The following is a 21,774-nucleotide window of genomic DNA, read 5'->3' as shown; positions in this document are numbered from 1 at the left end:
TCTGGAGTTTACAAGTTAACTTGTTCCCACCCATTATGTGATATCTGTTATGTCGGCCAAGCGGAAGGAAAATTGAGGTCAGAGTCAACGAACATTTAAGACTTATCACGCGAAATAAAAATACTTTTATTAACAATACCAATTCTCCTTTTGCGAACCACATATTAGAGTCTGGGCATAATTTTGATCCGGGACCTAACACTGAGGTTCTGCATGTTTGTGAGAAAGGGTTACAATTGGACTTGTTGGAAGCATTTGAAATAAATAGGGCCATAAACTTCCCAGACTGCACATGCATTAATGAGCAAACTAAGTTTGACAGTTTACGCTTTTTTGATTCAATTAGCCCTAGAAAATAACTTTTACCTTTATTGTTTTTAACTCTTTCATCTTATAACATTTGTATTAGTCAAAATTTAAAATCTTTTCTTTAACGCAACGCTAATATACAATAGTTCCTTATAGTACCTTCTTTTAATATGTAGAAATCTGTATATCCGTCCTAAGTATAAATTTTATATTTATTGTTTTTATTCCTGATAACGGGTAATTTTTGTTTTATTTGGTGAACGTATATGTTTTTTGTAATGTTCTGGTACGTTCTAAATCTATATTCTTATAGCGAATAAGCTCTTTTTTTAAATTGTCTTAAATTACCTGTATTTTATTTTAGTATCTGATGATGGCTGTTTACACAGCCGAAATGGATAATACATTTACCTAAGTGACCTACATGCATTTTTCTTGGAGATAAAGACTTCCCCTATTTGTTATCTTTATCTTTTTTTGTGTTTTTTTTGTTAGTTTCCTTAGTAATTCACTTTAGGTTGACGGGTTTGTCCCACTCTTGGCTTCTTTTGTCAGTAGGTAACGATTATCGGTTGTTGAAAATCGCGGGACAGACCTTTTTGCCAAGAGACAATGTAATTTCAAATATCAAATATATTATCTTTATTTTGTTTCTAGCTTTAGAAATAAGTTAAGGCCGTTTGTTGTAAATTATGGACCGGAATATTGATAACTTAGATTGCCACTAAGAGTACATTTTTGAACACAAATAAAAAAACCCAAATATTAGTATACAGGTATCCAAATTAACTAAGTAATATCTCACCCAACAGTTCAAGTTCAAACGTAATTTGTTGTCAAAAAAATATATAAAAATTATATTATTATATACAAAGCATAGTCTATAAATTTGTAAAGATAACAGTAATTATTGTAAATACCTACATACATAAGAATAAATAAAAGTTATATTTACGTAACATAATTAGTAAGTAAAATAGTCATTGAAACCTAACCTAGTTACCGATTACTTTCAAAATACTGTTTTAATGGTTTTATAATTTGATTTTCATGTTCCATTTTCATTCACATTTTTATGATTTGATTTCTTATAATTTGATTTTTCTCCATAGGATTTTTTTTTCTTTTTTTTTTTTTTTAAATAAAGCAGTCAAGCTACATAAGGTACATTAATAATTAAAGTTTTAAAAAGTATTACAATAGTCACAAGATCTAGAAAGAAATACAGATAAAATAGAGAATAAAGCTTACAAGAATAGAACAAAATTTGGTGTATAAATAGAACAAAAAACATAGTTAATAAAAATGTAGCACACGGCAGCTAATAAGGGAGTAATAAAAATAAATAAAACTTAATTATACAGGGTGATTTTTAAGTTAATACTTTTTTTTTTAACTGTGTATAGAACTCGGTAAAATATACATTTTTTTCAAATAACTTTTTTCGATACACTCAAAATCAAGGGACATACAGAATAAAAAAAGTGAATATGGGTTTGTTTTTCATCGTCTGTTTATGTTTAGTTTTTGCTCGAATTTTTGTATTATCGATCACGCATTGTACCGATCAGTTAGTATTAGACACTTTTGGTTTATTGTTGTTAATTTTAAATTTGCAAATCCTAAAAATGGCACATCGTTATGAAAACAATGAACTTGTGGATATGTTGCTTATTTATGGAGAGTGTCTTCAAAGTGCTGCTGCTGCTTCGGTATTATACGCAGACCGCTTTCCTTTGCGGAATCATCCTACACCCAGAAGTTTCATAAATCTTATTCAATGGGCTAGGGATACAGGCGATTTACGGGAACATCGTGGAGGGCAAGCAGGAAGAGGAAGGAGACCTGAAAATGTTCATAGGGAAGAACAAATTTTAAATCTCATCGAAGAAGATCCAACAACAAGTACTCGAGTTGTTGCAGGGCAGGTCGGATTAAGTCAAACAAAAGTATGGACAACATTGCGCGAGAATCAATTTAATCTCTTTCACGTTCAACGTATCCAAGCGCTACTGCCTGAAGACTACCCCCGCAGAGTTCAGTTTTGTGAATGGTTCCTACAACAACATGGAAATGATCAGCGTTTTTCGAACAAAATTTTAGCCATGGACGAGGCAAGATTCACCCGAAACGGAATTAACAATTTTCGAAATACGCATGTTTGGTCTGTTGATAATCCACATGCAATTCGACACCATTTTTCTACTAATGTGTGGGCAGGAATTGTGAATGGGATACTTGTTGGACCATTTATCTTACCAGACCGTTTGACGGGCGATGTTTATTTGGACTTTTTGCAAAATAAACTGTCTGTTCTGTTAAAAGACGTGCCACTGAATATCAGGCAAGCTATGTGGCTCCTGCAGGATGGAGCACCTGCCCATTTTAGACGAGAAGTGAGCGAATTTTTGGATATAAGTTACCCAAATCGGTGGATTGGCCGAAATGGACCAGCTGCATGGCCACCAAGGTCGCCAGACCTAAATCCATGTGACTTGTTTTTGTGGGGGTATATCAAAAGTTTAGTTTTCAAGACGCCTATCGACACACAAGAACTAATAGCACGTATTGAGCAGGCTGCGGCAACAGTTAGACAAAAACCGATTTCTCTATTGCGTGCCGTTACGGAACAGTGGTTACGTCGAGCAAATTGTTGTGTTGAAGTTAATGGTGACAACTTTGAACAACTTATTTAAATTAGAGAGGACCGTATTGGATTCATTTTATAACATTTTGGCAATGCAATTTTTCGGTTTTTTGAATAAAGGTATTTGAAAAAAATGTTTATTTTACCGAGTTCTATACACAGTTAAAAAAAAAGTATCAACTTAAAAATCACCCTGTATACAAGCAATTAAGGAAGAACAATCATTTAAAAATAGAAAAATCTTGAACGTCACAATGTACGTTACACACGCTCACAAACAAGTTATAAAACGAATATAAATCGATTAGAATATTCCCGCCAAAACAGAGCCGTAGTAAGGCAACTTTGTAATAGTATATTTACCATTTGAATTGACCAATTTTCGACATTTTAACTAACCAGTCTTAACTGCTAGTTTTTAATTATGAATGGTAAGTAATAACAGGGATAACAATATAAATATTTAATTTTTTATAATTGTTTTAGAACCCTGAAGAAAGCCTAATATATGCCGAAACGTTGGCATAAAGAATAATTTTAAAGGATGTAACTTACATTTGGACCCATCATGACTGAAATCAAAAGGAAAATTACATCAAAGGCTTGAAAAACACGAAAAATCATCTCAGATGTCTGGACGATGAAAAATTATATTTAGTGGAAGACAGATTTAATTTAGAAGACAGAATTAAAGCTCAAAAATTCTCAGAACGGACGGCGAATTATTGGTATCGAAATTTTAATTAAAAAAATTAATTTCACTTAAAATAATAAATTAGAGGAAATTAATCGATTTAGTCGAGCTTAAGCCTTTAAATTTAATTTTTTGTAAAATCTTGAGGTTAAGCACATATTTAAAGCATGAATTTGTAATAATTGATTATAATTATGACCAAATCAGCGTGAAAAAAATTACAAAAAGATGATAATGCAAAAGAAAATCAATTTGTAATATGATACTACCTCAAATAATACTACAGGCCTTTTTATACATTAACACCATTGCTTCCGTAACTAAAGCGCAAAAAGCAAAATACACAAAACAACTTGGGTGCAAAATGTAAAGCTCTTTTTTTTAGCTGTACTCCAGGCCAACTATTAAACTGGTAAAGCGAATTAGCTACAAGGTGCCAGAATAATCATCCAAAAAAATGAATCCATACATACGTATATCTGTTGCAGATACTGTGATTCACACGGCGAGCATGTTAAGAAAAAAATGAATTAATTCGGTAATACGTTAGTGAAGCGAAAAGTCCCGCATTTAAAGTGTTTAAATTAGGAAAAGTGCTCACCTTTTTTCGGTTCTCGTCGAATAAGGTGTTCAAACGTTCCTTGGCTGATATCACCGGATTGGAAGCCATCAAACTTCTCATGTAGTAATAAACCGCATCCAGTTTCCTCCTCTGGAATATAAAATGCTTTAATAGTAGTGTAGTCCATATTTAAGGAGTGGAACTATAAATATTAAACAATGGTTGTTCTCCCCATAATAAAATGCAAAACATCTTTAAACCAATGCACTAAAGTCAATATTTTTTACAAAACAGTAGAGTAGGGGAACTGACTGCTCTTTACTAGTTACTATGACGTTGTATAAAAGAGTCTTCTCTAGCAAGGTTACGTAGTTTGGGTAATATTGAGAGGTCAAATTTTTCCAATTTTTAATTGAAATACTTTTATAATCATGTTGCGGGAATTAGCATTTTTTATATCCGAGAACTCTTAAATGGCGCAATAAGTCCAAGCAAATGTGTAATTTTAACCTAATTCTCTACAGACGCATTGGGTTAAGTGTGCGCATAAAGCTGTGTTTCCAATGCGTACTCTTACCCCAATAATGATAGTTTTTTGTGTGCTGACATTTCTTTTTATTGGTTTCAGGTTATACTAATAATGCCTCGAAATTTTAAGCAAATGGCACCACATAGATCAGTCGTTACAAGTGATCAATTCGATGTAGTTAAGCGATTGGTTGCTGAAGGTTTGAGTAAAAGAAAAACAGCTGAAGAAGTTGAAATAAAAGAGGGTATTCTCAGAAAGTGCCTGAAATCTGACTCAACTGCACCTAAATTAAGCAGAGAGAATAAGATGTATAACTATCTAAAAAGATGTGATGATCTCTATTATGGCTGGACGTGATTAGGTATATGCTTTTAAAGGGTCATCCTGACTTTAATCTACGAACCAATGCAAACTAGCATAGCTAAAGCAATGGTTCAAGTTAAAGAGTCTTACCAGTTTAAGCGTTATCAGTTAAGCCCAGTTACGCTTACCTAAGAGATTCCTAATTGTTATTTTAAATTAAAGGTGATACGTATAAGTCGGAATACCCTCGTATACACGTTTGGCGAGTTGAATCTTACGGATTGAGTTTTATTGTATTATACCCTATTTCAGAAGTGTATAGAGCAATAAACTGGGGAATTCCGTTCTGTTTGGCTACATTTCGTGGTAGTTCATAGGCGCAGGTACTTATAATATTTATGAATTTAATTTTCACGGATTAAATGCCTTTATTTTGAAAGAGATTAAATACTAAATAAATACTTTTAATCCTTTTGTATAGGTACCTATCTTTTAACGCTTTGTAACATGCAAAAATGGGGTCAGGTAATATATACAGACTATAAATACTTTTAAATCATATTTTAAACGTTAGTAGTCACTGCTACGCTGTAGTGTAATCACAATATTATTATCCCAATATTTAAAAAATGGAGGTATTCAGTCCAACGAAAAGATGTACTAAAAATTCTCCACTATCGCTGAGTGAAAAAGTTATTATTTTAAATGTACATGATTGCATAAAACACGATTACCCTAGTTTTACTGTGCAAGAAATTGTTGAAAAATGTTCTCGAATGAGTGGAATTGGAAAGTCCACCATTTTCAAATTGTTGCGGGAAAGAAAAGTAGCAGGTCAAGTGGAATCTCCCAAGCAAAAGCCAGGACGACCTACAAAAGTCCTTGATGAAAATGCTAAATGTATAATTCGAAGAAAAGTTCACTCTTTTTATTTTAAAAAGGAAATACCCACCCTAGACAAAATTTTAATGGAGCTTGGCCGAGATGACAGTATTCCGTTGATAAGTAGAAAACTTGTATGGAAAACTTTAAAAAATATGGATTTTGCCTGAGAAAAGCATAACCGCAAAGCAGTTTTACTGGAGAGCGCCGAAATTGTTTGTTGGAGACGACAATACTTGAGAAGTATCAAGCAGTACCGCAGGGAGGAAAAGAAAGTTTTTTATCTTGATGAGACGTGGATTAACGAAGGGTATATAGTACAAAAAATGTGGCAAGACAAAAATATAACCAGTGCTCGCCAAGCTTTCATAGAAGGCCTGTCTATGGGTATTAAAGTACCTTCGGGAAAAGGAAAAAGACTTATAATCACACATATTGGAAGCGAAGAGGGATTTTTAAAAGAAGGTCTGCTAACCTTTGAGTCGACTCGCACAGGAGATTACCATGAAGACATGAACTCAGACGTTTTCGAGGACTATTTTGGTGAAATGATAAAATTTCTTCCGGCTAATTCGGTGGTGGTTATGGATAACGCAAGCTATCATTCACAGCGAATAGAGAAGACGCCAACCTTAAGTTGGAGAAAGCAAGAAATTATCGATTGGCTGACTGCAAAAGGTATTGCGTTTGAAGCAAATTTGATAAAAAAAGAACTGCTGGCAATAGCAAACTTACACAAAACTCGTTTCATGAAATACGCCGTGAAAGATATAGCCGAAAACTATAATATAACTGTACATTGCGAACTAAATCCTATAGAACTGATATGGGCGCAGGTAAAAGGATTTGTAGCAAGACAAAACACGACTTTTAAAATGAAAGATGTTAAGCTACTGTTTGATCAAGCCATTACGGAAGCGACACCAGAGAATTGGCGAAAAGCAGTCCAGCATGTAATTAAGCAAGAGGACAAAATGTGGGATCTTGACAACCTCATCGATCAGACAGTCGATCCTTTAATTATAATGTCAAGAGGTGATGACAGTTCGTCAGATGACGAAGAAGACTACAATCTATTATAATTTAAAATTGTTATACACTGTTCAAAAAGTGCCAGATCCAAAAGTGACATTTTCAACTGTTTTACTCTACATATTATCTTCAATAAATTTGTGAAAAAAAAAATTATTCCATTTAAACAAAAGTAACTTTCTAAAATAAAATAGCATTTAAATACATTAATTATAAGGTAAAAAACAAGTCCCAGTTGCACGCCTTTGGCGAACCGTTTTCAATGTTTATCAGTGGGTAACAATGGGCAAAACTCATAAATTGACCCAAAACCGGGTGGCACTACCTGCAATCAACGAAAAGAAAGAATTTTACATTGAAACTAATACCCAACTAAGGTAGTGGCATAAAATATTGGTGGATCACCAGGTACCACTTTTGCATACCTAATGAGGTTTTATTGCTCTACACACTTCTGAGATAGAGTATAGACCTAATATATAGAGAGTAGACAGAGAACGACTGCTTGTGTTCATGTTGTTTTTTAACGTGTTCATAATCGCAAGTCAAAAAAACAACTTTAATATGCTCAAATCTTAAAAACCTTTGGTGAAAACTAAATACAATATTCTAAAATAAAATGAAAAATAACTCTTAAACAAAATAATAATTCTAATTAAATGGATTATTTAATAAGGTGTTCAAATACACCTCCTTGTTGGGCGTCACAGTGTCCCAATCTGTCGTAAAATTCTCTACGTACATTGGCTAACATTTCAGGTGTAATGGACCTAGAAATATTAATAATTCTAAGTCGAAATTCGTCCAAATTAACGGCTCTTTCATGTCGATGTTGGTAAAGAATTTCCGTCAAATAGCCCCATAAGAAGTAGTCGCAAGGCGTCAGATTTGGAGATCGCAGAGCCTATGGTATGGTACCTCTTGTGGAAATAAGCCGTTCAGGAAAAGTGTTTGTTAAATAGTCCTGCGCTTGTCTAGCGTTGTGAGCGGGGCATCCATCTTGTTGAAACCAAATTTCCTCAAAATTAACATCCAAGTTTCGTACAGCGGGTATAATATTTTGTTGCAATAAAAGTAAATATCTCTCAGAGCTTAAAATGTAGATTTTCCCGAGACCAATATCTCACGACTGAAGAATTATGTCGACCTAGAAGAGAAAAAGATGACTCGTCTGTAAATAAAATATTACTTGTGAAGTCGTCATTTTGATCAATTTTTTCTCTTAAGGTTTCACAAAACTCCAAGCGTTTTATTTAATCTTCTGGAAAAATTTCTTGAGTGTTTTTAATTTTATAGGCTTTGTACTTATTTCTTTTCAAAATATCACGCACTGTACGACTTGGAATATCAAGTTCTTTAGAAATTTGGGAGCCAAAACAAGGTTCACTTACTTCCACAAAAGCACACACCTTGACCTCCTTTTCAATCCTAGCGTCAGGTGTTCGACGAGGTTCCTGATCGCCACTAGAACATTTTGCACACCGATTTACACATCCCGACTGCTCAAACTTATGCCAGATATTATAAATTGTTTTAGCAGTAGGGACTTGCTGATCAGGATAGGCAATTATAAAACGGCCGACAATTTCTTCTGCACTATCCGCATGACAATACAATTTAATGATGTTAATCTTTTGATCAACAGTGAAAACCATTTTTATTTTATTACTGTATCCGTCTTCGTACCAAAGGTTGAAATAAATTGTAAACATGATCGGCTAACACGTACATAGGTATGCGAGGAATTGCAACCGAACTTTAACCGGACTGATAAGCGCAACGACGACGCGATAGCCGCCCAGGGTGGAGCCAAGTTTGTTCTCGCTCTACTCCGTCTCCTTCTTACAGATTACGCAAAAATCATATTCGAAATTTTTCAACCGCCGAACGTGTATATCGAATATTTATAAAAATGACCATGAAATTCCTCAACTTTTTCTATACGCTGAAATATAAATGGTTTTTCGATACCTGTAATAAGTAACACTTGAGTGAGAGTTTTAGGTTCCAAATAAATAGTTTTAAAAGTATTACTTTTGACTTTTATTTGGGTGTTCAGATTTACCCCAAACAGAAAATTGACGACGAGGATTTTTGTCAAAATTACCCACGTTTAAAACATAAACTATTAGTTTGTTGTTACATTTAGTAGTATTCTCGGAGTGAATGGTCATATTACATTATATTATTTATAGATGCTACAACCACCGGTTCACCCGCAATTGCAGTAAACAACAGGTGCAACCCACGGTTAATGCGTAACATGCAATCGCTTCTGTTAGATCTGCATGCAAAAGTTGATCGCCTGTTGACTCAGAAACAGCTACATCAACCACACATATGACCATTTTAGAAAAAAGTAATTTGTACTTAAAGATTATGACTATGACATTGAAGAAGATATAAATAAACTGGAAGATTTTTTATTATCCCGAGAATGTTACGGGGAATTGGTAAATATATGAGGTAAAAGTACTTGCTCTTTAAACAACTTAATTTATATTTTAGGTATCATATTTTATTCATCAAGGCGGTACAAATGTATATGAATTCATTAGAAGGTGCCTAGCTCCACATATGGAGGATAGCTTGTGTATGTTATATTCTTTTAAAGGAAAGAAAGGAAAGAGATAATTTAACAAGCTAAAATTTTTTTAAACCATTATAGGTCAATAACAGTGATAGAAAAGGGCTCAAATTTATTGGATCAAGTCCAAAAATTATATATTTTACCTTATAAAAGAAAGAGGGTACGAAAAGAAAAGAAGTAGAGTCTAATTCTATATTTAGAAATAAAAATTAAAATTAAAAAAATATTACCAAATGTTATTACATTGGCAGGAAAAAAACTTGACCTATTTCTTTTTTAAATAACATTTTATGGACTTGGTTCATTTCAACTTTAAACCCATTATATTATGATGATGCATTGGTACAGGGCCTATATAAAAAACACGTGCAATAAATTTTCATAAGTTTTTATTGGCTTCCCTGTAAATTTTAGAAAAAGGCTGTATGGGCAGTATTAAAGACTAAAGAGATTATTTTTGTTTGTGTTATTAATGTTATAATTTATAAATGTAATATCTGCATAAATTATTATTATATAACTAGGATGTTGCTATATTAATACCACAAAAAAACATTGGAACAACAATAATAATAATAATAATAATAATAATAATAATAATAATTTCTTTATTGCTTTCAAGATCTAATTAAAATAGACAAAAGCAACGTCACAAAACAAACAAAATTAAAATTTGATAACATCCACACAGTACATACTGCTAATAAAAATAGTAAGAACAAAAAGATAATGTTGGACATAATAATGGGTGCATTACCTTACCACTTATATCTCAAGTATGATACATTATGAAGATAAATAAATTAGTAAACAAACCCTTAATATTAATCATAATACACATTTAAAATTGTAAATCGAAACTATAGATACACTTGCCCAACAGATACCTTGTAGTGTCTTTCCTAAACTTCATGATATTTTTCTCTTGCCTTAGGGCGAGAGGTAATCTATTATATGTTTTAATAGCAGCAAAGGCAGGAGATCTTTAAAAAAAGGCAGAGTGATGAGTTGGGACACTCAGTTTAGTTCTCCCCGTTGTCACAATAGACATACCCTCAGCATAATGATCTTCATTAGTTTGGAAAAGATGCAGGTGTTTCTTTGCAAAAATAGCTAACATAAGAATGTACAGAGCTGGAACAGTAAGTAGACCAAGCTTAGTAAAATAAGTCCTACAAGACGTTTGTGGTGTGAGTCTGAGCATGCATGTTATGATGTGTTTTTGTGCTATAAAGACTGACAAGGCGTCAGTTGAAGATCCCCAAAACATCACACTATAAGTGATTAGAGATTGGACCGATGCATAGTAAAGTTGCTTCAGACAATTTAGGGAAATCTCTTCTCGTAGACGCCTTATTAACGCGCAGAAACTATTTAGTTTTTTGCCAAGAGTGTCTATGTGTGGGACCCATGTGAGACAGGAGTCAATTTGTATACCAAGGAATTTTAAGGAAGCTACCTCTCGAAGAGACTTTTTTTCAAACTTTACTAGTAGGGAATTTTGAGGTAAAGTTTTGGAGAATGTCAGTAGCCCGGTTTTATCAGCATTTAGCTTCAGAGCATGATTGTCACATCACTCCTGCATCCTCTCTACCACCTGAGAAGCTCTGACAGATAGTTCTTCAATCAGATGTTCTGACAAGATTATGGAAGTGTCATCAGCATATTGGTTGATAAAACACCCTGGAAAACACTCACTGAGACCATTTACATATAATATGAATAGTACTGGGCCTAGAATTGAACCCTGAGGCACTCCCTGTACCACCAAGGATGACGCTGAGTAAACATATGTACCATTACCAGAGCCAAGGCAAACTGTTTGTTCCCTCTGATCTAAATAAGAGGCTATAAGTCTGGCGCAGTTTCCCCTCAGTCCACAATTTTCAAGGATTGACAGCATCAGACCATGGTTGATTGTGTCGAATGCTTTCGATAAATCGAAAAAGAGTCCGGCAACTTTTTCATTTTTGTCAACATTTCCAATCACAAAGGATATAAGCTTGAAAACTGCCAACTGGAATGATTGGGCCTAAAACCAGACTGGGTAAAGAATAGTTTGCCTTTTTAAAAAGTTTATAATACGGATATAAATGACTCGCTCAAAGATTTTTGATATTGAAGAAAGGAGAGATATTGGTCGATAGTTTTCTACATCCAGCTCATCACCCTTATTTTTAAAAATTGGAAGAACTTTCGCCGTTTTTAGTTTAGATGGAAAGATTCCCATGTGCAGGCAGGCATTTATTATGTGAGCTAGAGGCACATCTATATGGTGACTAGCTTTTTTGAGTATGTTTATTGGTATTTCATCAAGACCTGCAGAGTATTTATTTGTCAAGGCCGATAGAATATGCTGAACTTCCTTTGAATCTGCGAGAAAGAGGAAAATAGTGGGGATGTGACTTCCTTTAGGCAATTGACCAGAAATTGAAGGAGTAAGAGATGAAGCATTAAATTTCTTCAAAAATATGTTGGCTATCTCATCCAAATTTTCAATAATTTCATTATTGCTAGAATTTAGGGTGACAGGTTTAGATGACTTTGACTTATTTGAGCATTGATTGAAAATAGTCCAAGCAGTTTTAGTTTTATTATTTGAACAGATAATCTTGTTTTCATTTAAAGAAGTTTTATAGTTTGAAATAAATTTTTTATATTCTTTTTTTTCTTTTTTATATTGATTATAAGCTGCCTCACTATTTGTTTCCTTGTACCATACATACAGATCTTTAATATGACTAGAATAATTTTTAATTTCAGAGTTTACCCATTTTTTATCAGGATCCTTTATTCTGTGGCTACTTAGAGGAAATGTTACATTAAAATAGTAACAGAAAATATTATAAAGCAATCATATTTTAGATCGACTTCAGTGCAGTTATATACATCTTCCCAGGATTCATGTGTTAAAAGATCATTAAACTTCTTAATGTTGTTTTCTGTGTATGAACGTTTCTTTATAAATACTGGCTTTTTACTCTCTTTAGGTATTTCTATATGGAGTTTCTGACCATCATGATCTGATATATTTGAGAATAATGTATTACTTGTTACCTGACATTTAGCCAAATTGCTGAAAATATTATCAATTTGAGAGCCAAATTGTCCAATGAAAGCTGCGAAAATTCTGAAACATAATGTTGTGGTCAATAACAACAAAAAGGTTGATTTGAATAATTTATAATGCTGTCATTTTGGAAAAAAGTGGAAAAAGCGATCCTTGTTTAAGTTTTTACAAATTCGTCATTGAAGACAATCGATAAGCACGATATTATGTAATTGTTAAATCAATAAAGCCTTTAAATGAATAAATAAATTAATTGTATAACATAAAGAAAATGCGTACTCTTAATATAGTAGCCCTAATCAAGTACTAAAAAATACAGAAATCATAAACTTCTAATCTTAATAAGTATTAAAAACCTATCAGAACTATATAAAACAAGTTTAAAAATTCGGATAAACATTAACTTCATGGTACTGACAAAAATAATAAAAAATATTAGAAACAATACATCTGTTGGCATCTATGTTAAGTACATGCAAAAAGTTAAAACTTCGATAGACAAAATCATATTTAGACACCTACAATTTATTTAAAATAAAGGGTATTTCATAAATATTTATCTATTTTAGGCAATAAATAAAAATACTTAATAATGATAAAATACTTAACATTACTATGCGTAATACATTGGTTTATAGATGCTTTTAATTTTTTTGTGGGATGAACGACATCTTGAATGACAACCTTGCTTAACCTTTATAAAATACGTTTTTAGTTCAAAAACGAAACTTACCGAATACACTGCCAGCACAGCCAGCTGATTATAAGGTCTTCCATTTTTAGGGTTAATTTCGTGAGCCTTTATATACCACTGTCTGCATTTGCCGTAATTGGATGTTTCGTTGACTTCTTCCCTATAACGGCCCAAATCTCCCAAAAATAAGAAGAGTTTTTGGGCGGAAACTAACGCTAATCCCGTAAAACCTAAGCCTTTATGCTGGGACATGCTGTTATTTCCCACATAGCTGCTCACTTTGAAATTGTAAGTGTCTTCTAGGGTGCCGATAAGCCTTTCGAAGTATTTGGTACCTACAAAAAAACAATTCCAAGAAATAATTTAGAGGCAAAGTATACTTCTGTAAAATGTATGGTCTTAGGGGATATTGCTGTTTTGAAATAGGCCGAAGAATTTAAACTGATCAATTTTTACCCTTATTTTAATTATTTTTAAGAGTGATGTTTTTTTTTTTTGAGAAAATTTTGACTAATGAAAAAAAGTATAATGACTGAAAGTTTTCTATTTAATAATTTTAATTTTAGTCATAAATTATAAAGGACTAAAATTTTATTCATATTTTTTTGTGTGAGTAATCTTTTTAAGAAACCTCAATTTGACAAATATTTTGATTCATAGCTTTAAAACTACTGGACTAATGATAAAGTATAAAAACTAATAACTAAAGTTGTTGATCAAAAATTTTTCTATTCTATTTTATATTTTTCCCCAGGATTCTTTAAAAATTCCAAAAGCTTATTTAACCCTTCCATGGATAATATTGACTTCAATTCTGTATTTTCACATGAATCAGTAGATGAATCCCTAGAGCGGCTCAAGCTAAACACGGTTTTTAATGAATTTGCCAAAGTCAAAACAATTCGATGTAGAACACAATATAAACCTTACATAACTAACAGGAGTAAAGAAATTATTAAACATAAAAGGAAAACATATAAGAAGCACTAACACACACTTACTTTGTCAGCTAAAAATTATTATCTCGATCTGAAACATTATTTGTCTTTCGCTATTCAAAATTCCAAAATATGTTTTGATATTGCACATAATATAAAAAATTTTAATGAAATTACTGGCCATTTTGCCAATATAAGTCATAAGATCATTGCAGTAGATAGAGAGCCTATACAGTTTTAGTCATCTGACACTATATTCCCCACAACAACTGCTTTTCAATTTCGTAATATTCTTAAATATAATAAATGGCAGATAAGAAATCTTAAAATTATATCAGTTTGTAATGTAAATTATATTCGAAAAATGCTTTGTTAAAAAGATAAGGGTGTGATTATATTTTGAAAACTACTTTAGATGTTTAATTTCTACTTGGTACGTTTGAATATGTAGCAAAGAGACATCTTTCTATGAAAAAATTATAATTGTACTTCAACGAATAAAATGCGTACGAATACATCTTCGCACAATTTCTTCCACTTCTCAAAGCTGCTAAAATCACCTCACTGAATGACGGTAGACCAATATCCATTATATCGATTCTTAGGAAAATGCTTGACCTACTGTTTTCTGATATAGTGAATGAATTTATGGCTTCCAAGAGACTTGGATTCCAGAGCTCGTCATAGCACCGCAACTGCCCTTGCTGAGATAACCAGTGACATTTATAAAAATGTGGATGTTTCCGAAGTATCATGTCTTGTACTCTTGGATTACAGTAACGCTTTTGACCTTATTAACGATGTTAACCCATTAGTGCCCAAAGTTAGTTTTTGTTTTATTTTTAAATTATAATTAGAAAAAATACCTTATTATGGGTCTAATAAACATTAAAAAAAAATGTTTATTAAGTTCTAATTCACTTGTTTTAGGGTGTCCCTTTAGAGGGACGCTGGGCAAAAGGAAAAAAAATAATTAAAGTAAGATAACATGTTTATTATGTTTTGTATATAATTACAGTATATTTTAGTTCTCATGGTAAACTTTGAAACAAATTTTAGAATGCGATGCAATGTTACACTTTTCGCAGATGAATTGACTTTTTTTTCCACATAGGGCACATCGGCGGTCGGTTTCATTGTAGACTATCAGATGCCCAATATTATCGAATCGTACGTCATGTAATGGTCGAGGCACTCTGGTTTTTCCTTGCAGGGGTTTAATACCAAAACTTTTCAAAAAACTTAGCGATATGTATCGTCGAAACGCCAATAAACTAACAAAGTCAGGATGATTTGTTTTCAATTTTCGCATAAGTAATCAAGCATTCACAACAGATACATCTAATAAATATAAGACTAGTGGCCAATACCATTTCCTTTGTCGAAATCTTGATCTATAAGCCGCAACAAGACCATCTAATTTGTCCACACCACCCATATATTTATTATAGTTGGCTACTATTTTCGGCTGAGGAACGGTCTTCTTAGATCGGGTGACCCTATCCCAACGAAGTGTGCTAGTTACTTCAGTGGTTTCAAAATTGGATGCAACAGAAACAACTTTATTATCTTTCCATTGTACGAGCATGCTGGTGTCATTTCGATAATACTTATAGCTTCCCCTTTGCTAATTATTCCATTCCTTCTTAATTTTTACCGGACATTTCTCTAAACGACTCTTATAAACTTATATTAAACTTATTTAACAATAATTGTTTTTCGATAAATAGTCAAAGAGAGGAAGGCCTGTAAAGTAATTATCCATAAAAATTTTATAACCCTTACCTGAAGGTAATTCGACTTGCTCTAGTAAAGATAGTATTACATCTCTCGTCAATGGATAAATGCTCATCAAAGCTATTGTGTGTTCTAAAATTCAGGTTTAGATGATCTATCAAGGGTCTTAATTTATATAGCCTGTCGTCTTGGGGTAATTTTGAATAGTCATTAAAGTGAATATACTTTAGTAGAGTCTCAAACCGATTACGACGCATGCTGTTTTGTAATATTTTTGGGATATCTTCTTCACTCGACCAATAGTCTTCTGTTTGGATATTTTCTATATTCCGATAAAAGAAACGCTCCTAGTACCATATGCAGTTCGTCCAGAGTAAAATTTAGTTCTACATTTTTTTGCCGTGCATACCTATTACTTTCCGTAATAATCAACGTCAAAAGTTCTTCATTGAAAAACAATTTGAAAAAATCAACCGGGGTAGTTGCATTTTTTGCATCCTGTGATGGTTCACTAGGGCTGCAGACAATCACAAGGTCACTATTATTTACTCGGCCAGTATAAGGATCAGACTCCCGCCATCTTGATTTTTGGTACGCGTACTCTATTTGTTGCTTTGTATTGTTATTGCCTTTTAGGTTTTTCTGAATTTCTTGCCAGAATCGTCAGAGTCATTTACGTAAGCTATTTCACATTCCTGAGATAGGATTCCGCGAGGTAGGTGATTTATATTCGCTGCATGATCGTCGTCAGATTCGTCGCTATCAACTTCGGTCTCATTTTCATCATCTGGAGGTAAAATATAGATGTTAGATTCCGGCAAGTCGTCATCCTCCTCTAAACAGTCCATTAGTTGAGCTAAGGTCAATCTGCAATATAGGAGACATAGCGCTTAGCGTCCCTTATAAGGGACACAACATATGTAGTAACGTATTTTACACGCGGTTACAAAATCAGGGGTTCGATGACCTTTACTATTTTCTTTGATAATTATTTATAAAGATTCAATTAGTAATCAATGCGGAACATGTTTATTTACACATCCATAAAATGAAACTTAGCCTTGACCCCTAGTAGAGTAGACGGAGGGATCCATTTTCAATAACACATAGATAATTTCGCGAGAAATAGAAAACAAAAACACCTGACACGTCGAATCAAGTCTGCTAAATACGCTCTGCAACTAAGTGGTCGATGTATCCCCACTTTTTTTTTATCGCAAGGAATTTGCTGGTCCCTTATAAGGGACGCTAGGTATTAATGGGTTAATATGCTTACGTAGAATTCTTACTTTTTTGGTTTTTCCACTGAAGCATGTAGGTGGTTTTCTTCATATCTAAATCTAAGGAGGAAAATTGAAACTGGGGAAAACTCCAACAACAAAAAACACTTCAACAACCATTAATCTTTATCATCTACATCGCTGATATTCTACTTTTTTAAACCTCATGGACTCATCAAGGATATTAACTGTTGTTAATAGGGATCTGAACGGAATCTAAATGTTCTATCTTGCTTTCACATAAATGAAGACATTATGCGGTCTGTTGAACACATCCGGAACTTGGGATTTGTATTTGATTTTTTTTTTTTTTAAATTTCAATTACATGTACGGAATAGCTTACTTTTGCTTACATAACAGTGAAATCTATATATGAATTTAAATATATTCTCCCACAATATACAAAGATGCTGCTGATTAAATCATTATTATTTATCCTTAGGTAGACTACTGGAATATTAATTATTATCATTATCTTACCAGTGAGTATTGGAGGACAATTTAATTAGCACAAAATACATGCATGCGTTATACAAGGTGTCCCGGAAAATGTGGGAAATCTCTCGAATTCAGGTAGGAAATAAAAAAATAATATGGAACTTTCCTATAAAAAAAAATTGTTTAGTTTATTTCCTGTTGTATATTCCTTTAGTTATTCCCTCCCTACGAAGATACGACCCCTTAAAGACGCCACTGGAAATTAGTTTTTCTTGAATCACTTTTGAAGTATTTAATATAGCTATCCATATTAAAAATTTAAGTGTGTAATAAATTAAATATGTTTTAAGGGCTCCTTTTTAAGAGGTCCTTAGTGGTGTTTATCACGTAAAATTATACCAAGTACTTTTAAATTATTCAAGAAAAACCGATTTCCAGCAGCGTCTTTAAGGGGCCGTATCTTCGTATCGGGACATTTTTTAGTTTCTACCTGAATCCGAGAGATTTCTGACATTTTCCGGGATACCCTGTATACATGGGGACCGCGAATTTGACCGCATAACTCAGTTATGTCTATCTAATGCCCACTAAAAATATAACTATCGTGAAAAACTTCACTTTTCTTTGTTTATCCATAAAATTATAAAAAAATACACTCCTGCCGCAATTCCTAATTCAAAGAAGTTCTTTGCATACATGCCATTCATTTAAGGCATTTCAATTCAACTTTTCATATTCCTGCACAAACAGTCAAGATTAAATACTGTTTTGCATATAGAGGTATTAAATTTCTCAATAAATTTTACCAACTTATAGTCAAGTCTAGTCAATACTCCTTTACACCCAAATATTTAAAATTATTTGAACAAAATAGGCTATCCACAACAATTTATTAAGCTACCACAATTATATAGGTCTCTTTCCATGTAAAAGTTTTACCTAAATATTATTGTAAAAGTTTTAACCTTTTGTGTAAAATTCTATACATTTGTATTTTTTAGATGTATTTTATTTGATCCAGTGTTATGGAAGATCGCTACACGCGAATACCACCCTTTGTGTTTTGTATAGTTAAGAATGTACTTTGCACAATAAGTATTTCTATGAATACGACTATAACTACTGGATTATAAAACTAATAAAATTATTATTATCTTAGCATGTCATATTACGTTATCATGGATTAAACAAAAGCTTATGGTAGTCATAGTAGTAAAATAAACTGTCTCTTGGCCGGGATTAACAAAGATATGCGACATAATTACAATAAACTTCTCATACCTTCATCAATAAGATACAGTAAAAATCCTTTGTACTGCTGTTTATTCCCGGGATCATCAATAATAGCTTTCCTAGTCAATTCGATTATGTTATGGTATAAAATCCTCCATAAATGTTGCTCCACATTCTCCGTTTGGCAGAACTTTAGGGCCTTACAAAGTAAATCTTCCAGTGCACTTTTTAAAAATTGCCTTAAGTTGTCCACCGTTTCATAATCGACCAGCAGCAATCCGTTGTTCATTATAAATTGTAATTCTGTGTCTGCTAATTTGATGTCCCTTAGAAGGTCGCCGAAATGGCAGGATTTAAAGTCTTCACTAGAAAAAAAACAAGTTGATTATTAATATTAATAAAACAAATAAATCAAAGCATTGCTTATATTTCCCAATTTTTTTTTTGGGGGGTTAGTTTACTCTTGATCCCTAACCCAGTAGTTCATCTTTTAAATTTAAATATATTTTGCTTTAAAATTTACCGTAGTAAATGTGTACATTTTATTCAAATGTCTATAAGAAAATAAAAAAAATTGCACAAAACTTATGAGAAAACGAATATAAGAACGATACTTGAATAAAAAACAAATATACTGAGACCAAAATAAATTGTTTTAAATGAAACATTTAAAACAGCGTTTTATCTTCGAAATCAGATGAACTGATTTGTGCGAAATACTTTTGTGCGCTTTTCCATAGAACGGGGTCGTCGTAGGACTTATCCAACATTTCCAAACGTTGAAAACCCAAAATATATATATATATATATTTATATGGAATAGGCTAATATGTGCATAGGATACATATGGAAGTCTGTAATAACAGGAACATGGTTACATGACTGTTAGAAGTTGTCAATGTATTTGCGAAGCTTGTTGCCTAACCACAATATGTAGTCTATTAAGTTCGCGGACTATTTTAGACCTCTGTCAAAACATGACAATGGGACGCTTGCAGCGGACTATTGTTTCTTTGGTTTTTGTAAAAAGACAGAGCGTTGTTCTCAGTGTTGCCAGACATACCATAATTATGGAATTGTGCCATAATTTTGCAACATTTTTTGCTTGCTCCATAATTTGTACCATAATCAGAAATGTACCATAGTTGTACCATAATTTTGTTTTTTTTTTTGGGTTTTATAAATTTCTATGATTATTTTTTATAATAATATGATATGAACAATTTCGCAGTAAAATGCGAAATGTACATGAAAAATCCCATTAAACACAAAACTACATTAAGACACAACCCTTCTAAACGTCAACATCAACAGTCCGTCATTTGTTTTTATTATTTGAAGTTAAGTTGTTTTGTTATTATTTTTGTTTGCTTTTGGCTGTTGGGCGTTGGGGGTGAAATAGAACTAAAGAATAAAGCTTCGATAATTATTATAAGATTATGACCTCCAACTCCGGCTTAAAACGAAAACATATAAATATTTCTGATTCTGAATCCGAAGATGAAAATAGTGAAGAAACTTAAAACAAGTTTGGAAATAAAAATAGACGAGCAAATAGACCCCAAAGCTATCGAAAGGATTGGGAATTAGATAAGTCGTTTCAGGGTTGGTTCAAACCTGTTAAAGGTAGGAAAATAATATATTTTGTTCCTAAAACTTTATGACTACTCTCTTACTTCTTTTAGATAAACCAACCAAAACTCGATGTCATGCATGTGACACAGAGTTTCAGGCTGACATATCCGTAATAAAAAAACCATAGTAAGGGAATAAGACACATTACAAATGTTCAAGCATTTGCTCAAAATCAACCCAAGATCAGAGAACTTTTTGGCAAGAAAAACAATGATGAAATGGAATCTACTACAGCAGAAATTAAAATTGCTGCAATGCTTGCGGAGCATAATTTACCAATGCAGCTGTGTGATCATCTTATACCACTTATGAAAGATATCTTTCCGGACTCCAAAATAGCACAAGGCATTCAAATGGGACGGACAAAAGTAACTGCTGTGATAAAAAATGTTTTAGGGCAAACACACTTTAAAGAGTTAATCCAAGAATTAGCATGCACCAAATTTAGCCTGTTAATTGATGAGTCCACTGATGTAGGCACTGTCAAAAATCTTTGTGTTTGTGTCAGGTACTTTTCCCAAAACTCGGGTAGTATAACTACTAAGTTTTTAAGTTTAATACAATCTTTTTCAAACAAAAGTTATGATGAAGCAAATATCGGGGCTACTGCAGAATCGATATATAATAAATTATTAGAATTAATAAAATCTGCAAAAATTCCAGACTCAAACCTTATAGGATTTGGATCAGATGGCTGCAATACTATGTTTGGTTCAAAAAATTCAGTTGTCAGCAGATATAATATCAACTCTATTATATTCATCTATTATAATTCTATCGAGAAGTTTTTCGGTAGAACACGATTGTGTTCTCTGTTTTATTGTAATGATTAAGAACTTTAAGATAAAAAAAAACTTTTATTTTTTAATGGAACACCCTGTATATTTTTAAATAGAAAAATCCGCTTTATTTCTTCTTTTTTAAAAATATATAGGAAACACTAATAGTTTTTTAATTGTCTGTAATTCTTCCACGGCCTTCTTAAAAAAGCGGAATTATTTCAATAGAAATGCATAATCATGGCCTACTATAAAAATTATATTAATTTTATAAAAATGGTCTCTTATTTCGTCTTTTGTGAAGATAAGTCCATAGTATTATATATTTTTAAAAAGGAAAAAGTAAAACTGATTTTTCTATTTTAAAATATACAGGGTGTTTCGTTTAAAAAAACATAAGTTTTTTTAAGTCTCAAAATCC

General features: G+C 32.5%; 1 protein-coding gene across 5 annotated transcripts in view; it reads right to left on the bottom strand.

Annotated features, from left to right (window-relative positions):
• The window catches only part of LOC126745258 (telomerase-binding protein EST1A-like), a 216,068-nt gene that overhangs the window by 155,335 nt on the left and 38,959 nt on the right, over positions 1-21,774 (bottom strand). For all 5 annotated transcript variants that reach the window (XM_050453028.1, XM_050453020.1, XM_050453031.1 and 2 more), the window contains 3 exons: positions 18,988-19,304; positions 13,352-13,647; positions 4,252-4,362 (listed from right to left, as the gene is read on the bottom strand). In XM_050453028.1, the coding sequence (XP_050308985.1) occupies positions 4,252-4,362; positions 13,352-13,647; positions 18,988-19,304 (724 nt within the window). The remainder of the gene's footprint in view (positions 1-4,251; positions 4,363-13,351; positions 13,648-18,987; positions 19,305-21,774) is intronic.

The sequence above is a fragment of the Anthonomus grandis genome, chromosome 1, assembly GCF_022605725.1.
Source record: "Anthonomus grandis grandis chromosome 1, icAntGran1.3, whole genome shotgun sequence".
In the NCBI taxonomy this organism is placed as follows: Eukaryota; Metazoa; Arthropoda; class Insecta; order Coleoptera; family Curculionidae; genus Anthonomus; species Anthonomus grandis.
Note: the sequence above shows the minus strand (reverse complement) of the source record. Positions and strands in the feature narration are given on the sequence as shown.